The sequence below is a fragment of the Carassius carassius genome, chromosome 50 (assembly GCF_963082965.1).
Source record: "Carassius carassius chromosome 50, fCarCar2.1, whole genome shotgun sequence".
NCBI lineage: Eukaryota > Metazoa > Chordata > Actinopteri > Cypriniformes > Cyprinidae > Carassius > Carassius carassius.
The window spans coordinates 20,031,930-20,052,914 of NC_081804.1; the positions used below are offsets into that span (position 1 = coordinate 20,031,930).

At 40.3% G+C, this 20,985-nt stretch overlaps 1 protein-coding gene across 1 annotated transcript in view; it reads right to left on the minus strand.

Moving 5' to 3' along the window:
• Positions 1-20,985, minus strand: part of LOC132133776 (receptor-type tyrosine-protein phosphatase beta-like) — a 50,139-nt gene that overhangs the window by 26,317 nt on the left and 2,837 nt on the right. The window contains exons 4-9 of the mRNA XM_059546731.1: positions 16,259-16,525; positions 15,438-15,698; positions 15,036-15,302; positions 1,434-1,700; positions 618-878; positions 216-482 (exon numbers count right to left, since the gene is read on the minus strand). Of these exons, the coding sequence (XP_059402714.1) occupies positions 216-482; positions 618-878; positions 1,434-1,700; positions 15,036-15,302; positions 15,438-15,698; positions 16,259-16,525 (1,590 nt within the window). The remainder of the gene's footprint in view (positions 1-215; positions 483-617; positions 879-1,433; positions 1,701-15,035; positions 15,303-15,437; positions 15,699-16,258; positions 16,526-20,985) is intronic.

A 20,985-nucleotide genomic window follows, 5' to 3' on the forward strand; every position in this document is an offset into this window, starting at 1 on the left:
GGCACCCATTCACTGCAGAGGATCCATTGATGAGCAAATGATGATGACACATTTCTCCAAATATGATGAAGAAATAAACTCATCTCCATCTTGGATGGCCCGAGGATGAGGACATTTTCTTGCATGCCAGCTTCACTCTCATCTGTTACTTTTATTTAATAAATCACCTGTATGTATCATAACATTCACCTCATGTTCTGTTTTTGGTCTATTACCTGTGCGTCCATCAGCCACCGTCTGGCGTGAGAGGTCACCCCTGTGCACTGTGGTCACCACTGTCCTGTACAAAGCACCGGATCTCAAGCCCTGGAAGTGGTAGGAGGTGACATTGGGTGGTACACTTTCATTCTTCATGACCACGCTGTCGTAGATGAGGAGCACTCGGTACAGATCCACCTCACCGGCTGACCCGTCCCAGCATACCTGCAGAGCATGTGTGCTGCCCTGATTGCTGACCCGCAGCTTTGTGACCTGTGCAGGGACTGACCACACACACAAGATTACTTCATAAAAAAATATTATTGGATATTGCTTTTAAGAAAAGATAATTAACAATCTAGTCATTCCAGCGGTTCCACCATCACAGCAGCACAGCACTGGACATCTGAATGACTCACTGGTTCTTCCTGTGATGTGGGCCGAACTACTCAGATCTCCACTATTGGTCATCACAGTGATCGTATAGGTATGTCCAGACATCAGGTTATTAAAGTTGCATTCCTGTGAATCATGGGCTAATGTCTGTGTGTCCACAGTCATGTCTTCATCCTTCAGCAGGACGGTGTAATTGTCCCACTCACCGACAGGATGGTTCCACACAGCGCTCAGAGAGGTCTCTGTACTGTGACGGACATTCAGCCTCTGAACAGACCGGGGAGCTGATGGACAGGTGCAGAAAAACAGAGAACTGTGTTTATATTTCACAATTTACACTGCCTCTAATGCCCCCTGTCCCTGGTCTTATTGTGCACAAAAGAGAGGTCTTCAGTCCTGCTCCTGGAGACCCACTGTCCTGCAGAGCTCAGCTCCAACCCTAATCAAACATACCTGAAGCAGCTAAACCAGCTTTTCGTGATCACTTAAAAATCACCAGCATCTGTGCTGAAGCAGGCTGGACAGTGAGTCTCATTTCAATCTGACAGGAAAGTGAACTGTTTAAAAAAATGCTTAAGTGTGTTAAGAATCATAGTCATGAAACTGTCTCTCTTTACAGTAAGTACTCTTAAGTGGCCTTTTATTGTTAATTTCATTTTATGCAAGTATAGTGTTTAAAGAAAACTTTGAAGTACAGTAAAAGTGCACATGCAATACAATTTAAGTGCAATTCTCTTTTACTAGAGCAGGCACTTTGTGTTTTGTGAAGGCCGCTTCATGTTGGTTTCTGTTTTACTGTTGAAAGTTTCATGGCAGTAGTGAGTTGATCAGTAACACACCTAGTCTCCCATGGCAGCCTGCGGTTGAGCTCAGATATCCGCTCTCCACACTCACAGCAGCTCTGTACAGACGGCCTGGAATCAGAGTCCAGTTAGTGAAGCTGAACTCCACAAGATTACTTTCAATCGTCCGGTTCATCAGCACAGAAGAGCCATTGAACAGCAGGATACGGTAGAAATCCCAGTCTCCATCAGGAGGAGACCAGGACAACCGCAGGGTCTTCTCATTAAGGGCTTCCAGCTTGAGATGAGCCGCCGATCCTGGTGCTGATGAGCAACAGACACAACAAGAGCTCATAAAGACACATCTCAGGTTATTTGTATTGATGAACCATTGGTTGACAAGGCAATGAATCATGTGTTGTTCAAATACATATATGGGCTATTCTCACAATCCAATTTTTTGTTTAATTTTAAAGTATTCATATCTTAGACATTTAGTAAGATCCTTCTATTATCTACTGAAACACACAATAATATTTAAAATATCAGTAAGCTTATTATTTATTAAATAATAATGTATTGGGTATTTTCAATTGGGAGGTGGCTGTCCCCAATCCTAACCCCCAAATTTCAGCCTATGAAAATGATACTGAAAATGATACTGAAATATATATATATTATTCCATTGTTGTTTTAAAAATATCTTCTTCTTTTTTTAAGTAAAATTTTTTGATAGATGTGTTCAAATGTCTGAAAATCTAAAACCTTTTAGAACTGCTAGGTGAGTGAAGTGACATTCAGCCAAGTATGGTGACCCATACTCAGAATTTGTGCTCTGCATTTAACCCATCCGAAATGCACACACACAGAGCAGTGAACACACACACACACTGTGAGCACACACCCGGAGCAGTGGGCAGCCATTTATGCTGCGGCGCCCGGGGAGCAGTTGGGGGTTCGATGCCTTGCTCAAGGGCACCTAAGTCGCAGTATTGAAGGTGGAGAGAGAACTGTACATGCACTCCCCCCACCCACAATTCCTGCCGGCCCGGGACTCGAACTCACAACCTTTCGATTGGGAGTCTGACTCTCTAACCATTAGGCCACGACTTCCCACAGGTAGGTAGCCTTGTGCTGATTAGCATTTGTAAACTAGGGTTCAAAAGTATCTAAAATTGTCACTACCGAAACAGCCAGGACTGAAACATGTGGAAAGTTTAGATTGTGGCATTGGTTTTTTTTTTTTTTTTTTTTTTTTTAGTAGAGTTTTAGTATGCAAGTTCAATTTCTGTAAGACACTATTCCATCTAAGATCCTAAAAGAGGTGCTTCAAGAAGTCATAGATCCTCTTCTGACTATTATTAAGTCCTCATTGTCATTAGGATATGTCCCAAAAACCTTCAAACTGACTGTTATTTAGCCTCTCAATTCTACTTCTTGTTACAAGTATGGAAGAACCATCACTTCTACCACAAAAGACTGCTTTTTAAGTTATCTTCCTGATGTATCCAAATTCCTTAGCATATCCAAAACCTCAGAACAACTTGATGATGTAACAGAAACTATGGACTCTCTCTTTTTTAGCACTTTAAATAAAGTTGCTCCTTTACGCTTAAGGAAGGTTAAGGAAAAAAGTTTGACACCATGGTATAATGAGCATACTCGCACCCTAAAGAGAGCAGCCCGAAAAATGGAGCGCAGCTGGAGGAAAACCAAACTAGAGGTATTTCGTATTGCTTGGCGGGAAAGTAACCTATCCTACAGAAAAGCACTAAAACTGCTAGATCCGATTACTTTTCTTCTCTTTTAGAAGAAAACAAACATAACCCCAGGTATTAATTCAATACAGTGGCTAAATTAACGAAAAATAAAGCCTCAACAAGTGTTGACATTTCCCAACACCACAGCAGTAATGACTTTATGAACTACTATTAGAGATAAAATTGCAACCATTCAGCCGTCAGCTACAGTATCACATCAGACAGTGCACTATAGACCCCCTGAGGAACAGTTCCACTCATTCTCTACTATAGGAGAGGAAGAATTGTATAAACTTGTTAAATCATCTAAACCAACAACATGTATGTTAGACCCTATACCATCTAAGCTCCTAAAAGAGGTGCTTCCAGAAGTCATAGATCCTCTTCTGACTATTATTAATTCCTCATTGTCATTAGGATATGTCCCCAAAACCTTCAAACTGGCTGTTATTAAGCCTCTCATCAAAAAACCACAACTTGACCCCAAAGAACTAGTTAATTATAGACCAATCTCGAATCTCCCTTTTCTGCCCAAGATACTAGAAAAGGTGGTATCCTCACAATTATATTCCTTCTTAGAGAAAAATGGTATATGTAAGGATTTCCAGTCAGGATTTAGACCGTAACATAGTACTGAGACTGCTCTCCTTAGAGTTACAAATGATCTGCTCTTATCATCTGATCGTGGGTGTATCTCTCTATTAGTTTTATTGGATCTTAGTGCTGCATTTGACACAATTGACCACAACATTCTTTTGCATAGACTTGAACACTTTGTTGGCGTCAGTGGAAGTGCATTAGCATGGTTTAAATCGTACTTATATGACCGCCATCAGTTCGTAGCAGTAAATGAAGATGTATCATATCGATCACAAGTGCAGTATGGAGTACCTCAAGGCTCAGTACTAGGGCCGCTACTCTTCACGCTTTATATGTTACCCTTGGGAGATATCATCAGGAAACATGGTGTTAGCTTTCACTGTTATGCTGATGACACTCAGCTCTATATTTCTTTGCGGCCCGATGAAACACACCAATTTGAAAAACTAATGGAATGCATAGTCTATATAAAAAACTGGATGACGAGTAATTTCTTACTGCTAAATTCTGAAAAAACAGAGGTGTTAATTATATGACCTAAAAACTCCGCTTGTAATAACCTAGAACACGGTCTAAGACTTGATGGTTGCTCTGTCAATTCTTCGTCATCAGTTAGGAACCTAGGTGTGCTATTTTATCGCAATCTTTACTTAGAAAGCCATGTTTCTAGCATTTGTAAAACTGCATTTTTCCATCTAAAAAATATATCTAAATTACGGCCTATGCTCTCAATGTCAAATGCAGAAATGTTAATCCATGCATTTATGACCTCAAGGTTAGATTATTGTAATGCTTTATTGGGCGGTTGTTCTGCACGCAACAAACTACAGTTAGTCCAAAATGCAGCAGCAAGAGTTCTTACTAGAACCAGGAAGTATGACCATATTAGCCCGGTCCTGTCAACACTGCACTGGCTCCCTATCAAACATTGTATAGATTTTAAAATATTGCTTATTACTTATAAAGCCCTGAATGGTTTAGCACCTCAGTAATTGAATGAGCTCCTTTTACATTATAATCCTCTACGACGCTACGTTCTCAAAACTCAGGCAATTTGATAATACCTAGAATATCAAAATCAACTGCGGGCGGTAGATCCTTTTCCTATTTGGCGCCTAAACTCTGGAATAACCTACCTAACATTGTTCTGGAGGCAGACACTCTTGCAGTTTAAATCTAGATTAAAGACCCATCTCTTTAACCTGGTTTACACCTAACATACTAATATGCTTTTAATATCCAAATCCGTTAAAGGATTTTTAGGCTGCATTAATTAGGTAAACCGGAACTGGAAACACTTCCCATAACACCCTATGTACTTGCTACATCATTAGAAGAATGGCATCTACCCCCAACTGAGCATGGTTTCTCCCAAGGTTTTTTTCTCCATTCTGTCACCGATGGAGTTTCGGTTCCTTGCCGCTGTCGCCTCTGGCTTGCTTAGTTGGGGTTGCTTCATCTACAGCGATATCGTTGACTTGATTGCAGATAAATGCACAGACACTATTTAACTGAACAGAGATGACATAACTGAATTCAATGATGAACTGCCTTTAACTGTCATTTTGCATTATTGACACTGTTTTCCTAATGAATGTTGTTCAGTTACTTTGACGCAATGTATTTTGTTTAAAGCGCTATATAAATAAAGGTGACTTTGACTTATGAGTGGAAGAATACCATTATCACCACCAGGGGGCACTATGAATATCAGGTAATGTCGTATGGCCTGGCTAACTCACCTGCCATTTTTCAATCTTTCATCAATGAAATCTTTCGAGACCTGTTGAACCAATATGTTGTTGCATACATAGATGACAGTCTGATATATTCCAAATTAGAGGCAAAACACATCACTCACATCAGAACGGTCGTTTCCCGGCTACTAGAGAATCAACTCTACGTCAAGACAGAGAAATGCGAATTCCATGTTGTGGCATCAAGGGGTGAAAATGGATACAACCAAAGTGAAAGCAGTCACTGAATGGCCTCAGCCCTCAACAGTGAAAGAACTCCAACGGTTTCTGGGATATGCAAACTTATAGATGTTTCATTTGTAGCTATAGCATGATAGCATCACCTCTGACTTCTCTCTTGAAGGGAAAACCTACAAAATTAAGGTGGACAGATGAAGCCAACAATGCTTTCAACTCCCTGAAAGAGAGATTCACCACAGCACCCATCTTTAAACATCCAGACCCCAATCTGCCCTTCATCGTGGAGGTAGATGCATCTAATAATTGAATCGGGGCAGTACTTTCTCAACGACATGGTCAACCAAGCAAACTGTATCCTTGTGCATTCTTCTCCAGGAAATTAACGGCAGCCGAAATAAACTATGATGTGGGAAACAAGGAACTTCTTTCCATGAAATCCGCTGCAAATCCATTCCAAATCATAACTGACCATAAACACTTTGAATACATAAAGAGTGCAAAACGTCTGAACCCACGCCAAGCTCAATGGTACTACAGTTCTTCACCCGCTTCCAGTTTACTGTAACCTATAGGCCAGGCAGTAAGAACAGTAAGTCCGACACTCTGTCTAGACAGTATAGCCTCTCCACTGACAATGTCCATCCTGAACCCATTCTTCCACCATCCATTGTCTTAGCTCCTGTAACTTGGGATATCATGGAGGAAATTCAGAAAGAACAACTATCAGAACCAGCCCCCTCCAACTGCTCACCTGGCAAACAATATGTACCACAAACTTTACGCCTCCGTGTCATGCAGTGGGTCCATTCATCCATTAGCTCAAGTCATCCTGGTATTTCTCGCACACTCCAGTTGTTACAAAACACGATCTGGTGGCCAGCTATGTCACAAGCTGTTACAGGCTATGTAAAATCATGCCAAGTCTGCGCTCAATCTAAGAACCCCAAGGAATTACCCTCAGGCCTCCTACAACCATTACCAATTCCCCAACGTCCCTGGTCTAGAGCTTAGATCGGGCCCAACAAATCAAGCCTGACCCTACCTGAGCCCGAGCACATTGTGTCCGAGCCCGGCCCGGCCCGACACGTTCACTATAATTATGAGCCTGAGCCCGATTTAAACCCGACCATTTTTTTTTTTACCGCAGGTGCTGCTGTGCTAGATCATTTAGGCTACTGGGGAGCTGCGCAGTTATATATATATATATATATATATATATATATATATATATATATATATATATATATATATATATATATATATATATATGCGTGCTGCATTTAATGCACGAGACAAAGACAACATATGTTGTCACTCCCCACGTATAGTTTAAAATGTTTCCATACCTCCGATTTTCCTCCAAACTTACTCAAAATTAATTCTCCTGTTTTAATTTTTTTCTTTGCTTCTTCAAGCTCCATGTTGCACTTAATCTACTGAATAGTACAGCACGCACAGCAGGTGTGATGTGTCACCCATGCGAGACTGCGAGTGGACGAGACGCTGCGCATGACACGTGACGTGCTTTATCAAGAGAATCTAAGCTCTACCCTGGTCTCACCTCACCAAATCCATAGATTTTGTCACTGATCTACCCCCTTCAAACATATTCACCACTATTCTAGTCGTCATTGACCCCTTCTCCAAATCTTGCCATCTGGTACCATTAAAGGGACTCCCCACAGCCATGGAGACGGCCCAAGCCTTATTTCATCATGCGTTCTGAGTCATGGTCAACCTGATGACATAGTCAGTGACAGACGCACCCAATTCACTTCTCAGGTTTGAAGGGCCTTCTTTAAGCACCTTGATATCAACATTAGCCTCACCTCGGGTTATCACCCTCAAGCAAATGGCCAAGTGGAGCGTCTGAATCAAGAAATCGGCAGTTACCTCCAAACATACTGTAGTAGAGAACAACACTGTTAGTCAGAATTCCTGCCTTGGGCAGAATATGCCCAAAATTCATTTGTTCACTCATCTACAGGTATAACCCCCTTAAAGTGTGTCCTTGGCTTCCAACCCCCCCTGTTCCCTTGGTCCGGAGAACCCTCATCAGTCCCAACAGTGGACAACTGGATTTGACAGAGCGAGAGGGTGTGGGACTGTGCTCACGTCCATCTGCAGAGAGCATTGAGAACTCAGGAACTGCAGGGTAACCGAAGCCGCCGCCCACAACCTCCTTATCAACCTGGACAGTGGGTCTGGCTCTCCATGAGAGATCTCAAGTTGCGGCTACCAAGGTCAGCTCAACCCAAGGTATGTGGGCCCTTTTAAAATTCTACAAAGAATTAATGAGGTCACTTTCTGCTTACTACCGTATCTCTCCCTCCTTTCATGTTTCCCTCCTGAAACCGGTCCACCGGGAGCCTGGCCCCAACAACAATGCTCAAGAGCCACTACCGCCATTGGACATTGAAGGTGTCCCTGCTTATATGGTAAACCTGTTGTTGGACTCGAGGCACAGAGGAGGTCAGCTCCAGTATCTGGTGGACTGGGAGGGCTACGGACCTGAGGAGAGATTGTGGGTAGTCACCCATGACATTCTGGACCTGTATCTCATCTAGGAGTTTCACCGAGCCAGACCCGACCGACCAGCTCCACGACCAAGGGGACGGCCTCGGAGAGCATCAGGAGACACTCTTAGAGGAGGGGGTTCTGTAACGCCATGCCAGCAGAGGGAGCCATCCCCTGAATACTGACTGAGATCTACTCCCTCTGCTGCTTCTACCTTTACTTCCTGTTTGGTGACTATTTAGCCAGAGAAGCTACATCCATGCTTTGCGAAGTATTGCCAGTTACACTACTTTACAGAAAGTTTTCCTTGATTTCCTGTTTGCTGATTGTCTGGATTAGCCCTTCTGATTTGGCTGCCTGATTGGACTTATATCTGTGTTTGGACCTATTGCCTGTCTGCCACTTTGAATTTGGATTCTCCCTTGTGTATGTTCACAGATTGGACTGATTTTCTGGTATTGACCCACTGCCTGTCTACGATATCTGTTTGTTTCCATTGCTGCTCAATAAATCCTCTGCAAATGGATTCTACTTCAGACTCTGTGTCCTCTTTACAGATGGCCATTTCTCAAAACATAAAATATAAATTTTATTTAAATTTTCATCAATCAATCAATCATTTATTTATATAGCACATTTAAAACACAACCAAGGTTGACCAAAGTGCTTCACAAGCAATCAAAGAAACACAGTAGAACAAATAAAATAGATACAGCATGCATATATAATACAAAAAAAGAACAAGCGAGCAGTAATAATATAGCTGAAAATAGCTATATAGTGTTAAAAGCCATGGAGAATAAATGAGTCTTTAGCTGAGTTTTAAAAATGTAGATAGACGGGGCATGCCTAATAAACATCGGAAGGCTATTCCATAGCTTCGGGCCTGCAGCAGCAAAAGATCGATCGCCACGTTTTTTTAGTTTTACTTTAGGGACTGTTAGGAGGCCATGGTCACTGGATCTCAGGTTTCTAGATGGTGTATAAGGAACCAAAAGTTCAGTTAAATATTGCGGTGCCAGGTTATTCAAAGCTTTGTAAACAAATAATAAAATTTTAAACTCAATCCTGTACTTGACTGGTAGCCAGTGAAGGGACATTAAAACAGGTGTTATATGGTCAAACTTACGCTTCCCTGCAAGCAATCTAGCGGCTGCGTTCGGTACTAGCTGTAGGCGGGAGATAGATGCCTGAATACTGCCATAGTACAATGAGTTGCAGTAATCAAGCCTACAGGTAATGAAGGCATGAATGGCTATTTCTAAGTTATTTCCTGAAAGAATGGATTTTACTTTACTGAGAAGGCGAAGTTGGTAAAAACATGACTTGACTACAGCAGAAATCTGTTTATCAAATTTTAAATTTGAATCAAATAAGAAGCCCAAATTCCTAACACACTTTGAGTTATAAGGGGTGAGAGGGCCGAGGTCAAGGTCAAAATCGCAGTTTTCCTTGGGGCCGAACAGAATAAAATAAACTCAGTTTTGTTTTCATTTAAATGAAGAAAATTGAGGGAAAGCCATGCCTTAAGATCATTCTCATAATTTTCATGTTAAGGCATCTCTCCATTACGGACCTTTCTGAAAGCAGAATTCATGCAAACGCGTATAAAATGCTTTAAAAACTTTAACAGAGATGCCTTGAAGGTATTTATTAGGTCTGCCCCCATGTAAGATTTTTGTAGTTACTAGTCGTTCATTTGTCATTATTCAACTAATCGGAGGTTTATATTACATTTACATCTACAATCCATAATGACCATTAATATATTTTGCGCTCAAGCAAATGCATTAAGTTTGCCACAAAGCACATGCAGAAGTAGCTTAGTTATTGTGAAAAAGGAGACATTTTAAATATTTATTAATAAACAAATGTTTTCTTGCCGACTGCAAGATGAAATTCACAGTGCTGGCTCTCTCCACATGGACACACCTTTAGAGAGAAATCCAAATTACACAAATTACATAATGCTTTCGTTTATATTTCTCATGTATGTGAGACACCCCAATTTTAAGTTATTAAATTATCAGGAAAAAATTCAAGTGACAAAGAGGGCGCCTCCCTGTCATGCATGCGCATTAATAATTTTCGCACAAACACTTGAATATGAATAATAATTCATGTTTTGCATATGCATTACAAAGTAAATCATTTTTACATGCAATTATCCAAAATAAATAAATAAATAATAATAAATTAGTAGACGAATAAATGCTGTGCATCGCACTCAGCATCAGGCACGCAGCAAGGAATATGATACACACCTGCATTTAAAAGTGGCTGAATTCTTTTTTTACTTTATATGAAAGCAAGTAAAGAAGGCTCCCTTTAAAATCACTGAAGTTGTCAATTAATGAATCTCTTATTTACATTGTGTGCATTTTGCTGATTACAATGAGAGAACTTGAGTTTAAATGTGAGGACGTTTTATTAATTAGTCCATTCTTTAGAGTTTCAATGATTTAGCTAAATCATGCAGGATTAATGTATTAATTTCTTGTTTTAAATTAGGCCTAAATAATGGGAGCGAAATTACAGTGTCTCATGTCTTACTAAAATAAAGGAAATAATTACGTGTGGTACGGCGGTACATGCGGCGGTAGAACCGCCATTTTGTTTGGCCATCTACTGTATGTGAGGTCATCATTTGGTTCCAGCTGAACCTTTTAGCCTTTTTATTGTTTAACCATATAGAAGGGGAGGCTAGGGACGAAATTAAATTTTGTTCAGGTGCTAAGCGGGGAGACCCTGAAGCCATAATTAAACTTCTATTAGAATTGTATGGTTGTTGTCATAGTTATTCAGTTCCATCTGCCTGGGGGGTTGGTCTTCTACCATGACACATGATAGTTCATTTGGGTCCAAGTTAGGGGAATCAAAGAGATTTTGAACTGACAGCAGGATCAGCTTAATCAGTTGTCCTGTGCATTTTGCCAGGGAGTGTGATGGGGAAAGGGTTTCCTTTTGCCCTCTGTCTAATTTTGTAGCCTAATCTTCATCTTCTCTGTCTGGTGTTAGGAGTTGGAAAACTAGTGCCCACTGAACTGCTGAGCCATAGTTTGGGTGGGGCCTCTATTGGTTCTAGTGTTAAAAGAGTAGTGTGAGCACCACAGCAAAATGTATGTCCCCTTGTCCTTACAGTGGGTACGGAAAGTTTTCAGACCCCCTTAAATTTATTACTCTTTGTTATATTGTAGCCATTTGCTAAAATCATTTAAGTTGTTTTTTTCCCCTCATTAAATGTACACACAGCACCCCATATTGACAGAAAAACACAGAATTGTTGACATTTTTGCACATTAAAAAAGAAAAACTGAAATATCACATGGTCCTAAGTATTCAGACCCTTTGCTCAGTATTTAGTAGAAGCACCCTTTTGATCTAATACAGCCATGAGTCTTTTTGGGAAAGACACAACAAGTTTTTCACACCTGGATTCGGGGATCCTCTGCCATTCCTCCTTGCAGATCCTCTCCAGTTCTGTCAGGTTGGATGGTAAACGTTGGTGGACAGCCATTTTCAAGTCTCTCCAGAGATGCTAAATTGGGTTTAAGTCAGGGGTCTGGCTGGGCCATTCAAGAACAGTCACAGAGTTGTTGTGAAGCCACTTCTTCATTATTTTAGCTGTGTGCTTAGGGTCATTGTCTTGTTTGAAGGTGAACCTTCAGCCCAGTCTGAGGTCCTGAGCACTCTGGAGAAGGTTTTCATCCATGACATCCCTGTGCTTGGCCGCATTCATCTTTCTCTTGATTGCAACCAGTCATCCTGTTCCTGCAGCTGTAAAACACCCCTACAGCATGATGCTGCCACCACCATGCTTTACTGTTGGGACTGTATTGGATAGGTGATGAGCAGTGCCTGGTTTTCTCCACACATACTGCTTCGAATTAAGGCCAAAAAGTTCTATCTTGGTCTCATCAGACTAAAGAATCCTTCAGGTGTTTTTTAGCAAACTCCATGGGGGCTTTCATATGTCTTGGACTGAGGAGAGGCTTCCGTCAGGCCACCCTGCCATAAAGCCCCAACTGGTGGAGGGCTGCAGTGATGGTTGACCTTCTACAACTTTCTCCCACCTCCCGACTGCATCTCTGGAGCTCAGCCACAGTGATCTTTGGGTTCTTCTTTACCTCTCTCACCAAGGCTCTTTTCCCCCCGATAGCTCTGTTTGGCCGGATGGCCCTCTCTAGGAAGGGTTCTGGTTGTCCCAAATGTTTTCCATTTAAGGATTATGGAGGCCACTGTGCTCTTAGAAACCTTAAGTGCAGCAGAATTTTTTTTGTAACCTTGGCCAGATCTGTGCCTTGCCACAATTCTGTCTCTGAGCTCTTCAGGCAGTTCCTTTGACCTCATGATTCGCATTTGCCCCGACATGCACTGTGAGCTGTAAGGTCTTATATAGACAGGTGTGTAGCTTTCCTAATCAAGTCCAATCAGTATACTCAAACACAGCTGGACTCAAATTAAGGTGTAGAACCATCTCAAGGACGATCAGAAGAAATGGACAGCACCTGAGTTAAATATATGAGTGTCACAGCAAAGGGTCTGAATACTAAGGACCATGTGATATTCCAGTTTTTCCCCGGAGCTAAGCACCTCCTACGAGGACCTACGAAAGGAGATCCTGGGACGAATGGGGTTGTCACCGATCAGCGCCGCCCAACTGTTCCACGAGTGGACCTTTGACCGACTTCAACCGCCCCTTCCTGCTGCAAACCAATGCATCCGACACCGGGTTGGGAGCCGTCTTGTCGCAGGGCCACGGCGGTGAGGAACACCCGGTGATGTTCATCAGCCAAAAGCTGACCCCCGCAGAACAGCGGTACGCCACCGTAGAGAGGGAAGCGTTGGTCGTCAAGTGGGCAGTCCTGGAGCTCCGTTATTGACACGTGTCCCGAGCGCTCATCCTCGTCACATATATATATATATATATATATATATGTGTGTGTGTGTGTGTGTGTGTGTGTGTGTGTGTGTGTGTGTGTGTCTGTGTGTGTGTGTGTGTGTGTTTTTTAATGATGTTTGAAGTTTGGTTGGAAGCACATCTACGTCTTCTCATTGCATCATTGGACTTATAGTCCTTGAGTATTTTATTGGGTGCAATTCTCCCAGGGTGGCGTAGTCATTATACAAGCTTGATATTACCAAAAGTACTGCTCTGGTCACACATATAAAGCCCTGAGTGGTTTAGCACTTCAGTATTGGAATGAGTTCTTATTGCATTATAGTCCTCTACATCAGCTACGTTCTCAAAACTCTGGCAATTTGATAATCAAAATCAACTGCAGGAGGCAGATGCTTTTTGCTATTTAGAAACTCTAGAATAACCTACCCAACACTGTTAGGGAGGCAGACACATTCTGTCCATTTAAATCTAGATTAAAGACCCATCTCTTTAACCTGGCTTACACATAACACAGTAAAACATTTCTAATATTCAAATCTTTTAAATGATTTTTAGGCTGCATTAATTAGGACACTCTTAACTAGGAACACTTCCCATAACAGACATTGCACTTGCTACAACATTTGAATTTTTTTTTTATATTAGTCTGTTTCTTTTTTATTCTGAGGTCACCGTAGCCACCAGATCCAATCTGTATCCAGATCAGATGGTCATTGCATTCAACCGGATCCAATACGTATCCAGCCCAGATGGTGTATCATCACCTTTAGATTAACTCTACAGCCCTGAATGTCAAGGGAGACCAGGACAACTAAATGAGCCCTTGTCCCCTAGATGGCCACTGGGACAAAACCACAAGAACCAGATGAGTCCTCTGCACAATGTGATTTTGCTGCAGCCTGGAATTTAACTGCTGGTTTCATCTGGCCAGAAGAGAACCAGCCCCACGACTGAGCCTGGTTTCTTCCCAGGTTTTTTCTCCATTCTGTCACCGATGGAGTTTTGGTTCCTTGCCATTGTCACCTTTGGCTCTCTTAGTTGGGGTCACTTAATATACAGAAATATCGTCGACTTGATTGCACAGATGCTATGTCAACTGAACTGAGCTGGATGATGACATCACTTAATTCAATGATGAACTGCCTTTAACTGAAAATTGAGTGTTTACTATTGTCATTTTGCATTATGGACACACTACTTTCCTATTTAATAGTGTAAAGTTGCTTTGACACAATCTGTATTGTTAAAAGCGCTTCATAAATAAAGGTGACTTGACTTAGCATATTCAAGACTTCCTGAACATTCCAGGATCATTCCTTCAACTCGAGATAAGATTGTGTACGAAGTCTAACAATTCTAATCAAACAGCTTACACAGGGATCACTGCATGTTTTTTAACAGCGTGTTAATCGTATAAGCACAGCCTTAAGATTTTTTTCAAGAAAAATAAATGAATAAAAATACTGTACAAAGTTCTGAAGATACTTAAGTTCAAACAGCTGACAAAATTAATTAACAAGTAATCCACATGCCTCAAGTCCTCAAGAGAGACAAAAGTAGATGGACTTTTCAACTGGAGGAAGTGTTATTAGGTAATATGGACTCGTATTTTAGCTGGAGGCGATGGATTATATAAGTTATTGGCTTCTCAAACTGAAATTGATGAACTGGAGTGGTGTGGTTTACTTGTGGATTTTTGTGACGTTTCTATCAGCTGTTTGGACGATGGCACCCATTCACTGCAGAGGATCCATTGATGAGCAAATGATGATGACACATTTCTCCAAATATGATGAAGAAATAAACTCATCTACATCTTGGATGGCCCAAAGATGATGACATTTTCTTGCATGCCAGCTTCACTTACATCTGTTACTTTTATTTAATAAATACCTTGTATGTATCATAACATTCACCTCATGTTCTGTTTTTGGTCTATTACCTGTGCGTCCATCAGCCACCGTCTGGCGTGAGAGGTCACCCCTGTGCACTGTGGTCACCACTGTCCTGTACAAAGCACCGGATCTCAAGCCCTGGAAGTGGTAGGAGGTGACATTGGGTGGTACACTTTCATTCTTCATGACCACGCTGTCGTAGATGAGGAGCACTCGGTACAGATCCACCTCACCGGCTGACCCGTCCCAGCATACCTGCAGAGCATCTGTGCTGCCCTGATTGCTGACCCGCAGCTTTGTGACCTGTGCAGGGACTGACCACACACACAAGATTACTTCATAAAGAAATATTATTGGATATTGCTTTTAAGAAAAGATAATTAACAATCTAGTCATTCCAGCGGTTCCACCATCACAGCAGCACAGCACTGGACATCTGAATGACTCACTGGTTCTTCCTGTGATGTGGGCCGAACTACTCAGATCTCCACTATTGGTCATCACAGTGATCGTATAGGTATGTCCAGACATCAGGTTATTAAAGTTGCATTCCTGTGAATCATGGGCTAATGTCTGTGTGTCCACAGTCATGTCTTCATCCTTCAGCAGGACGGTGTAGTTGTCCCACTCACCGACAGGATGGTTCCACACAGCGCTCAGAGAGGTCTCTGTACTGTGACGGACATTCAGCCTCTGAACAGACCGGGGAGCTGATGGACAGGTGCAGAAAAACAGAGAACTGTGTTTATATTTCACAATTTACACTGCCTCTAATGCCCCCTGTCCCTGGTCTTATTGTGCACAAAAGAGTGGTCTTCAGTCCTGCTCCTGGAGACCCACTGTCCTGCAGAGCTCAGCTCCAACCCTAATCAAACATACCTGAAGCAGCTAAACCAGCTTTTCGTGATCACTTAAAAATCACCAGCATCTGTGCTGAAGCAGGCTGGACAGTGAGTCTCATTTTAATCTGACATGAATACAAAGTGCACTGTTTAAAAAAATGCTTAAGTGTGTTAAGAATCATTGTCATGTAAGTGTCTCTCTTTACAGTAAGTACACTTAAGTGGCTTTACATTGTTAATATAATTTTATGCAAGTACAGTTTTTAAAGAAAACTTTGAAGTACAGTAAAAGTGCACATGCAATACAATTTAAGTGCAATTCTCTTTTACTAGAGCAGGCACTTTGTGTTTTGTGAAGGCCGCTTCATGTTGGTTTCTGTTTTACTGTTGAAAGTTTCATGGCAGTAGTGAGTTGATCAGTAACACACCTAGTCTCCCATGGCAGCCTGCGGTTGAGCTCAGATATCCGCTCTCCACACTCACAGCAGCTCTGTACAGACGGCCTGGAATCAGAGTCCAGTTAGTGAAGCTGAACTCCACAAGATTACTTTCAATCGTCTGGTTCATCAGCACAGAAGAGCCATTGAACAGCAGGATACGGTAGAAATCCCAGTCTCCATCAGGAGGAGACCAGGACAACCGCAGGGTCTTCTCATTAAGGGCTTCCAGCTTGAGATGAGCCGCCGATCCTGGTGCTGATGAGCAACAGACACAACAAGAGCTCATAAAGACACATCTCAGGTTATTTGTATCGATGAACCATCGGTTGACAAGGCAATGAATCATGTGTTGTTCAAATACATATATGGTCCATTCTACAGAATTGGTGCAAACTGCTGTCCCACAGCCGACCCCCCCCCCCCCCCCCCACACACACACACACAAAAAGAAAAAACTTTTAAAAAGAATTTAATATTCATATCTTAGATGTTTACTAAGATCCTTCTATTATCTATTGAAACACACAATAATATTTAAAATAGCAGTACGCTTATTACTATTTTATTACTATATTATTTAGTAAATCATCATTTATTGGGTACTTTCAATTGAGAGGTGGCTGTCCTGAATCCCTTTGTCCATTGGCTGAGACCGATTTTTACTACACCCTACATTTGTGATCAGGAATTATTCATGTGTCCCTCTCTCTCAAAGCTACATGGTCAGTAGATAGGTGCCATCATTTTGAGATAAATGTGTTCAAAAGTCTGAAAATCTGTATGTAACTTTAAGTAACATCAGTACCGAACAACTTTTTTGAGAGTTATTCCAAATCATTTAGTTTTTATTTGTCTAAAACTGTTCAGATCTGTGGTAGCTAACCATGTGCTGATTAGCATCTTTGAGAAGGGTTGAAGGTATCTAAAATTGTAATGAACAAAACAGTCACAAATTTAACATCATCATGATAGGAAGATAAACAAAATGTTAGTACAGTTATGCAAATTTGTATGTTTTAGTAGAGTTTTAGTATGTAAGTTCAATTTCTGTAACGTCATGTGGTCGCTTCCAAAAAAATACTGTCATTACTGAAAAGGTGCAGTCACGACCGAAACATGACGTTTTGTCAAGTCACCTTTATTTATATAGCGCTATAAAATAGAGGAGGCACACAAATTGTATTTACATGTATGTTAGACGCTATTCCATCTAAGCTCCTAAAAGAGGTGCTTCCAGAAGTCATACAACTTCTTATGACTATTATTAATTCATCATTGTGATTAGGATATGTGCCCAAGACATTCAAACTGGATGTTATTAAGCCTCTCGTCAAAAAAAAAAAAACACAACTAGACCCCAAAGAACTAGTTAATTACAGACTGATCTCGAATCTCCCTTTTTTTCCAGGATACCAGAAAAGGTGGTATCTTCACAATTACAGGTGCATCTCAATAAATTGTGGAAAAGTTAATTTATTTCAGTAATTTAACTCAAATTGTGAAACTTGTTGTAACAATATAAATAAGTTTGTAGTACGGGAAGAAGGAGGTGGGAACTGGTGAACATTTAAATAAAACTTTAATAATAAAATAAACACAAAACAGGGCGACAGCCCCTCGCAGACAACTGCCTCGCACAAACAAACCCAAAATAAAGTCTAGGCCTGGTCCTCTCTCATCCTTCACTGTCATAACTCCTCCTTTATCCTTCCGGATCTCATCCTTGGGACTCAAGACCGGACTCATTTGGAAACCAAGGTTCTAGAGTCTGTAGGAAGGGTGGAGAAGCTCATAGCCTCATAGGTAGTGAATTGGTAGGTTTTTGATAAATGTCAGCTAAAATTATAACAATTAAAAGAACCAAAGACTTAAACTACTTCAGTCTGTGTGCATTGAATTTATTTAATACACAAGTTTCACAATTTGAGTTGAATTACTGAAATAAATGAATTTTTCCACGACATTCTAATTTATTGAGATACACCTGTATATTCCTTCTATATAACTGCTCTTATTAGAGTTACAAATGACCTGCTATTCATCTGATTATGGTTGTATCTCTCTTTTAGTGTTACTGGATCTTAGCGCTGCTTTCGACACTACTGACCACAAACTTCTTTTGAATATAGTAGAAAACTTTTTTTTAGCATTTGTGGAAGTGCATTAGCATTGTTCAAATCATACGTATCTTATTGCCATCAGTTTGTTGCAGTGAATGAAGAGGTATCATATAGTCAAGTCAAGTCACCTTTATTTATATAGCGCTTTAAACAAAATACATTGCGTCAAAGCAACTGAACAACATTCATTAGGAAAACAGTGTCAATAATGCAAAATGATAATTAAAGGCAGTTCATCATTGAATTCAGTTATGTCATCTCTGTTCAGTTAAATAGTGTCTGTGCATTTATTTGCAATCAAGTCAACGATATCACGATAGATGAAGTGTCCCCAACTAAGCAAGCCAGAGGCGACAGCGGCAAGGAACCGAAACTCCATCGGTGACAGAATGGAGAAAAAAACATTGGGAGAAACCAGGCTCAGTTGGGGGGCCAGTTCTCCTCTGACCAGACGAAACCAGTAGTTCAATTCCAGGCTGCAGCAAAGTCAAATTGTGCAGAAGAATCATCTGAATATAGAGCAAAATTGCAGTATGGAGGTCCTCAAGGCTCAGTACTAGGGCCATTACTTTTCACGCTTTACATGTTACCCCTGGGAGATATCAACAGGAAACACAGTGTTGGCTTTCACTGTTATACTGATGATACTCAGCTCTGTATTGCTTTGTGACCTGATGAAACATACCAATTTGAAAAACTAACGGAATGCATAGTTGATATAAAAAATTGGATGACGAGTAATTTCTTAATACTAAATTAGATGTTAAATATCAGACCTAAAACCTCCGCATGTAATAACCTACTGTAGAACTCCGTCTGAAACTAAATGGCTGCTATGTCAATTCTTTGTCATCAGTTAGGAACCTAGGTGTGCTATTTGATAGCAATCTTTCCTTTGAACGCCACGTTTCTAGCATTTGTAAAACTCAAAAATATATCTAAATTACAACCTATGCTGTCAATGTCAAATTCAGGAACGTTAATTCATGACCTCAAGATTATTGGAATACTTTATTGGGTGGTTGTTCTGCACGCTTAATAAAAAAAACTACAGCTAGTCCAAAATGCAGCAGCAAGAGTTCTTACTAGAACCAGGAAGTATGACCATATTAGCCTGGATCTGTCAATACTGCACTGGCTGCTCTCTGTTCAATTAATGAATTGTCATGTGTTGATTTTCGTTTTAAATTTTTAGTCTTAATTGTTTCCTTTTGTGTGTTTTTTTGAAACAGTATTTATGAAGACATCTTAACATCCTATGCTTATGTAGCTTCGGATCGGATTGTTTTAGTTTTTATGTGGAGCGTGATGATTAGAGTTAAGCTATTTAGGCCGAATTGGTAGTGTCCTCCAATTAAAACCTAATTATTAGTGGTTCTGGCTTATTGCCAGTGATGAAGTAGACACCACTTTATTCCATTAATAGGCCTTTTCAGTTATCAGTTGTAATTTGTTGTTTTTCTTGAGTGATTATTTGAATATTTGTACCGGACCCACAAATTTATCCTTTTTTCGCTTAGCTGGTTCAAGGCTGAGTGTGCCGAAAGGGAGGTTAGTTACCAGGGTGAAGCACACAGTTGTGAGTTTGGAGCACCAGGGTTTGAGCACCTCTTCCTATTGTTTTCTGTGCACAAATGTGTAGAGGAGATCACTGTTTATTTCAGCTAGTTTGCCACCCCTAAGGTGAGCTTTAGCCTTGTTGCTTTTCTCTTTTTGTGAGAATTAGTGTTTATATCGGTTGATGGGGAAGATACAAAGTTTGTTTGTTTATACTTCGGGAATTTTCTTTATTTTGTCATGCGTTATTTTATTTTTTTATGTATTGAATATGTAGTAGAATTTTTTTTTTTAACTGGTGAACTTCTACTACCATTTCTGTAATAAAACTTGTCAAGTCATGAAGACTATTATGCTGGTTTAATGTTTCTTTAATGTATAAATATATATATATATATATATATATATATATATATATATATATATATATATATATATATATATATATATATAAATATATATATATATATATGTATATATAAATAATGTTTTATTGAATTATGTTTTGTTTGGTTGGAAGCACATCTCCGTCTTCTCATTGCATCATTGGACTTATAGTCCTTGAGTATTTTATTGGGTGCAATTCTCCCAGGGTGGTGTAGTCATTATACAAGCTTGATATTACCAAAAGTACTGCTCTGGTCACATATAAAGCCCTGAGTGGTTTAGCACTTCAGTATTGGAATGAGTTCTTATTGCATTATAGTCCTCTACATCAGCTACGTTCTCAAAACTTGTAATTTGATAATCAAAATCAACTGCAGGAGGCAGATCTTTTTGATATTTAGAAACTCTAGAATAACCTACCCAACACTGTTAGGGAGGCAGACACATTCTGTCCATTTAAATCTAGATTAAAGACCCATCTCTTTAACCTGGCGTACACATAACACACTAAAAAATTATAATATTTAAATATTTTAAAGAATTTTTAGGCTACATTAATTAGGACACTCTTAACTAGGAACACTTCCCATAACAAACAATGTACTTGCTACATCATTACAAAAATGGCATTTATGTTAATATTTATCTGTT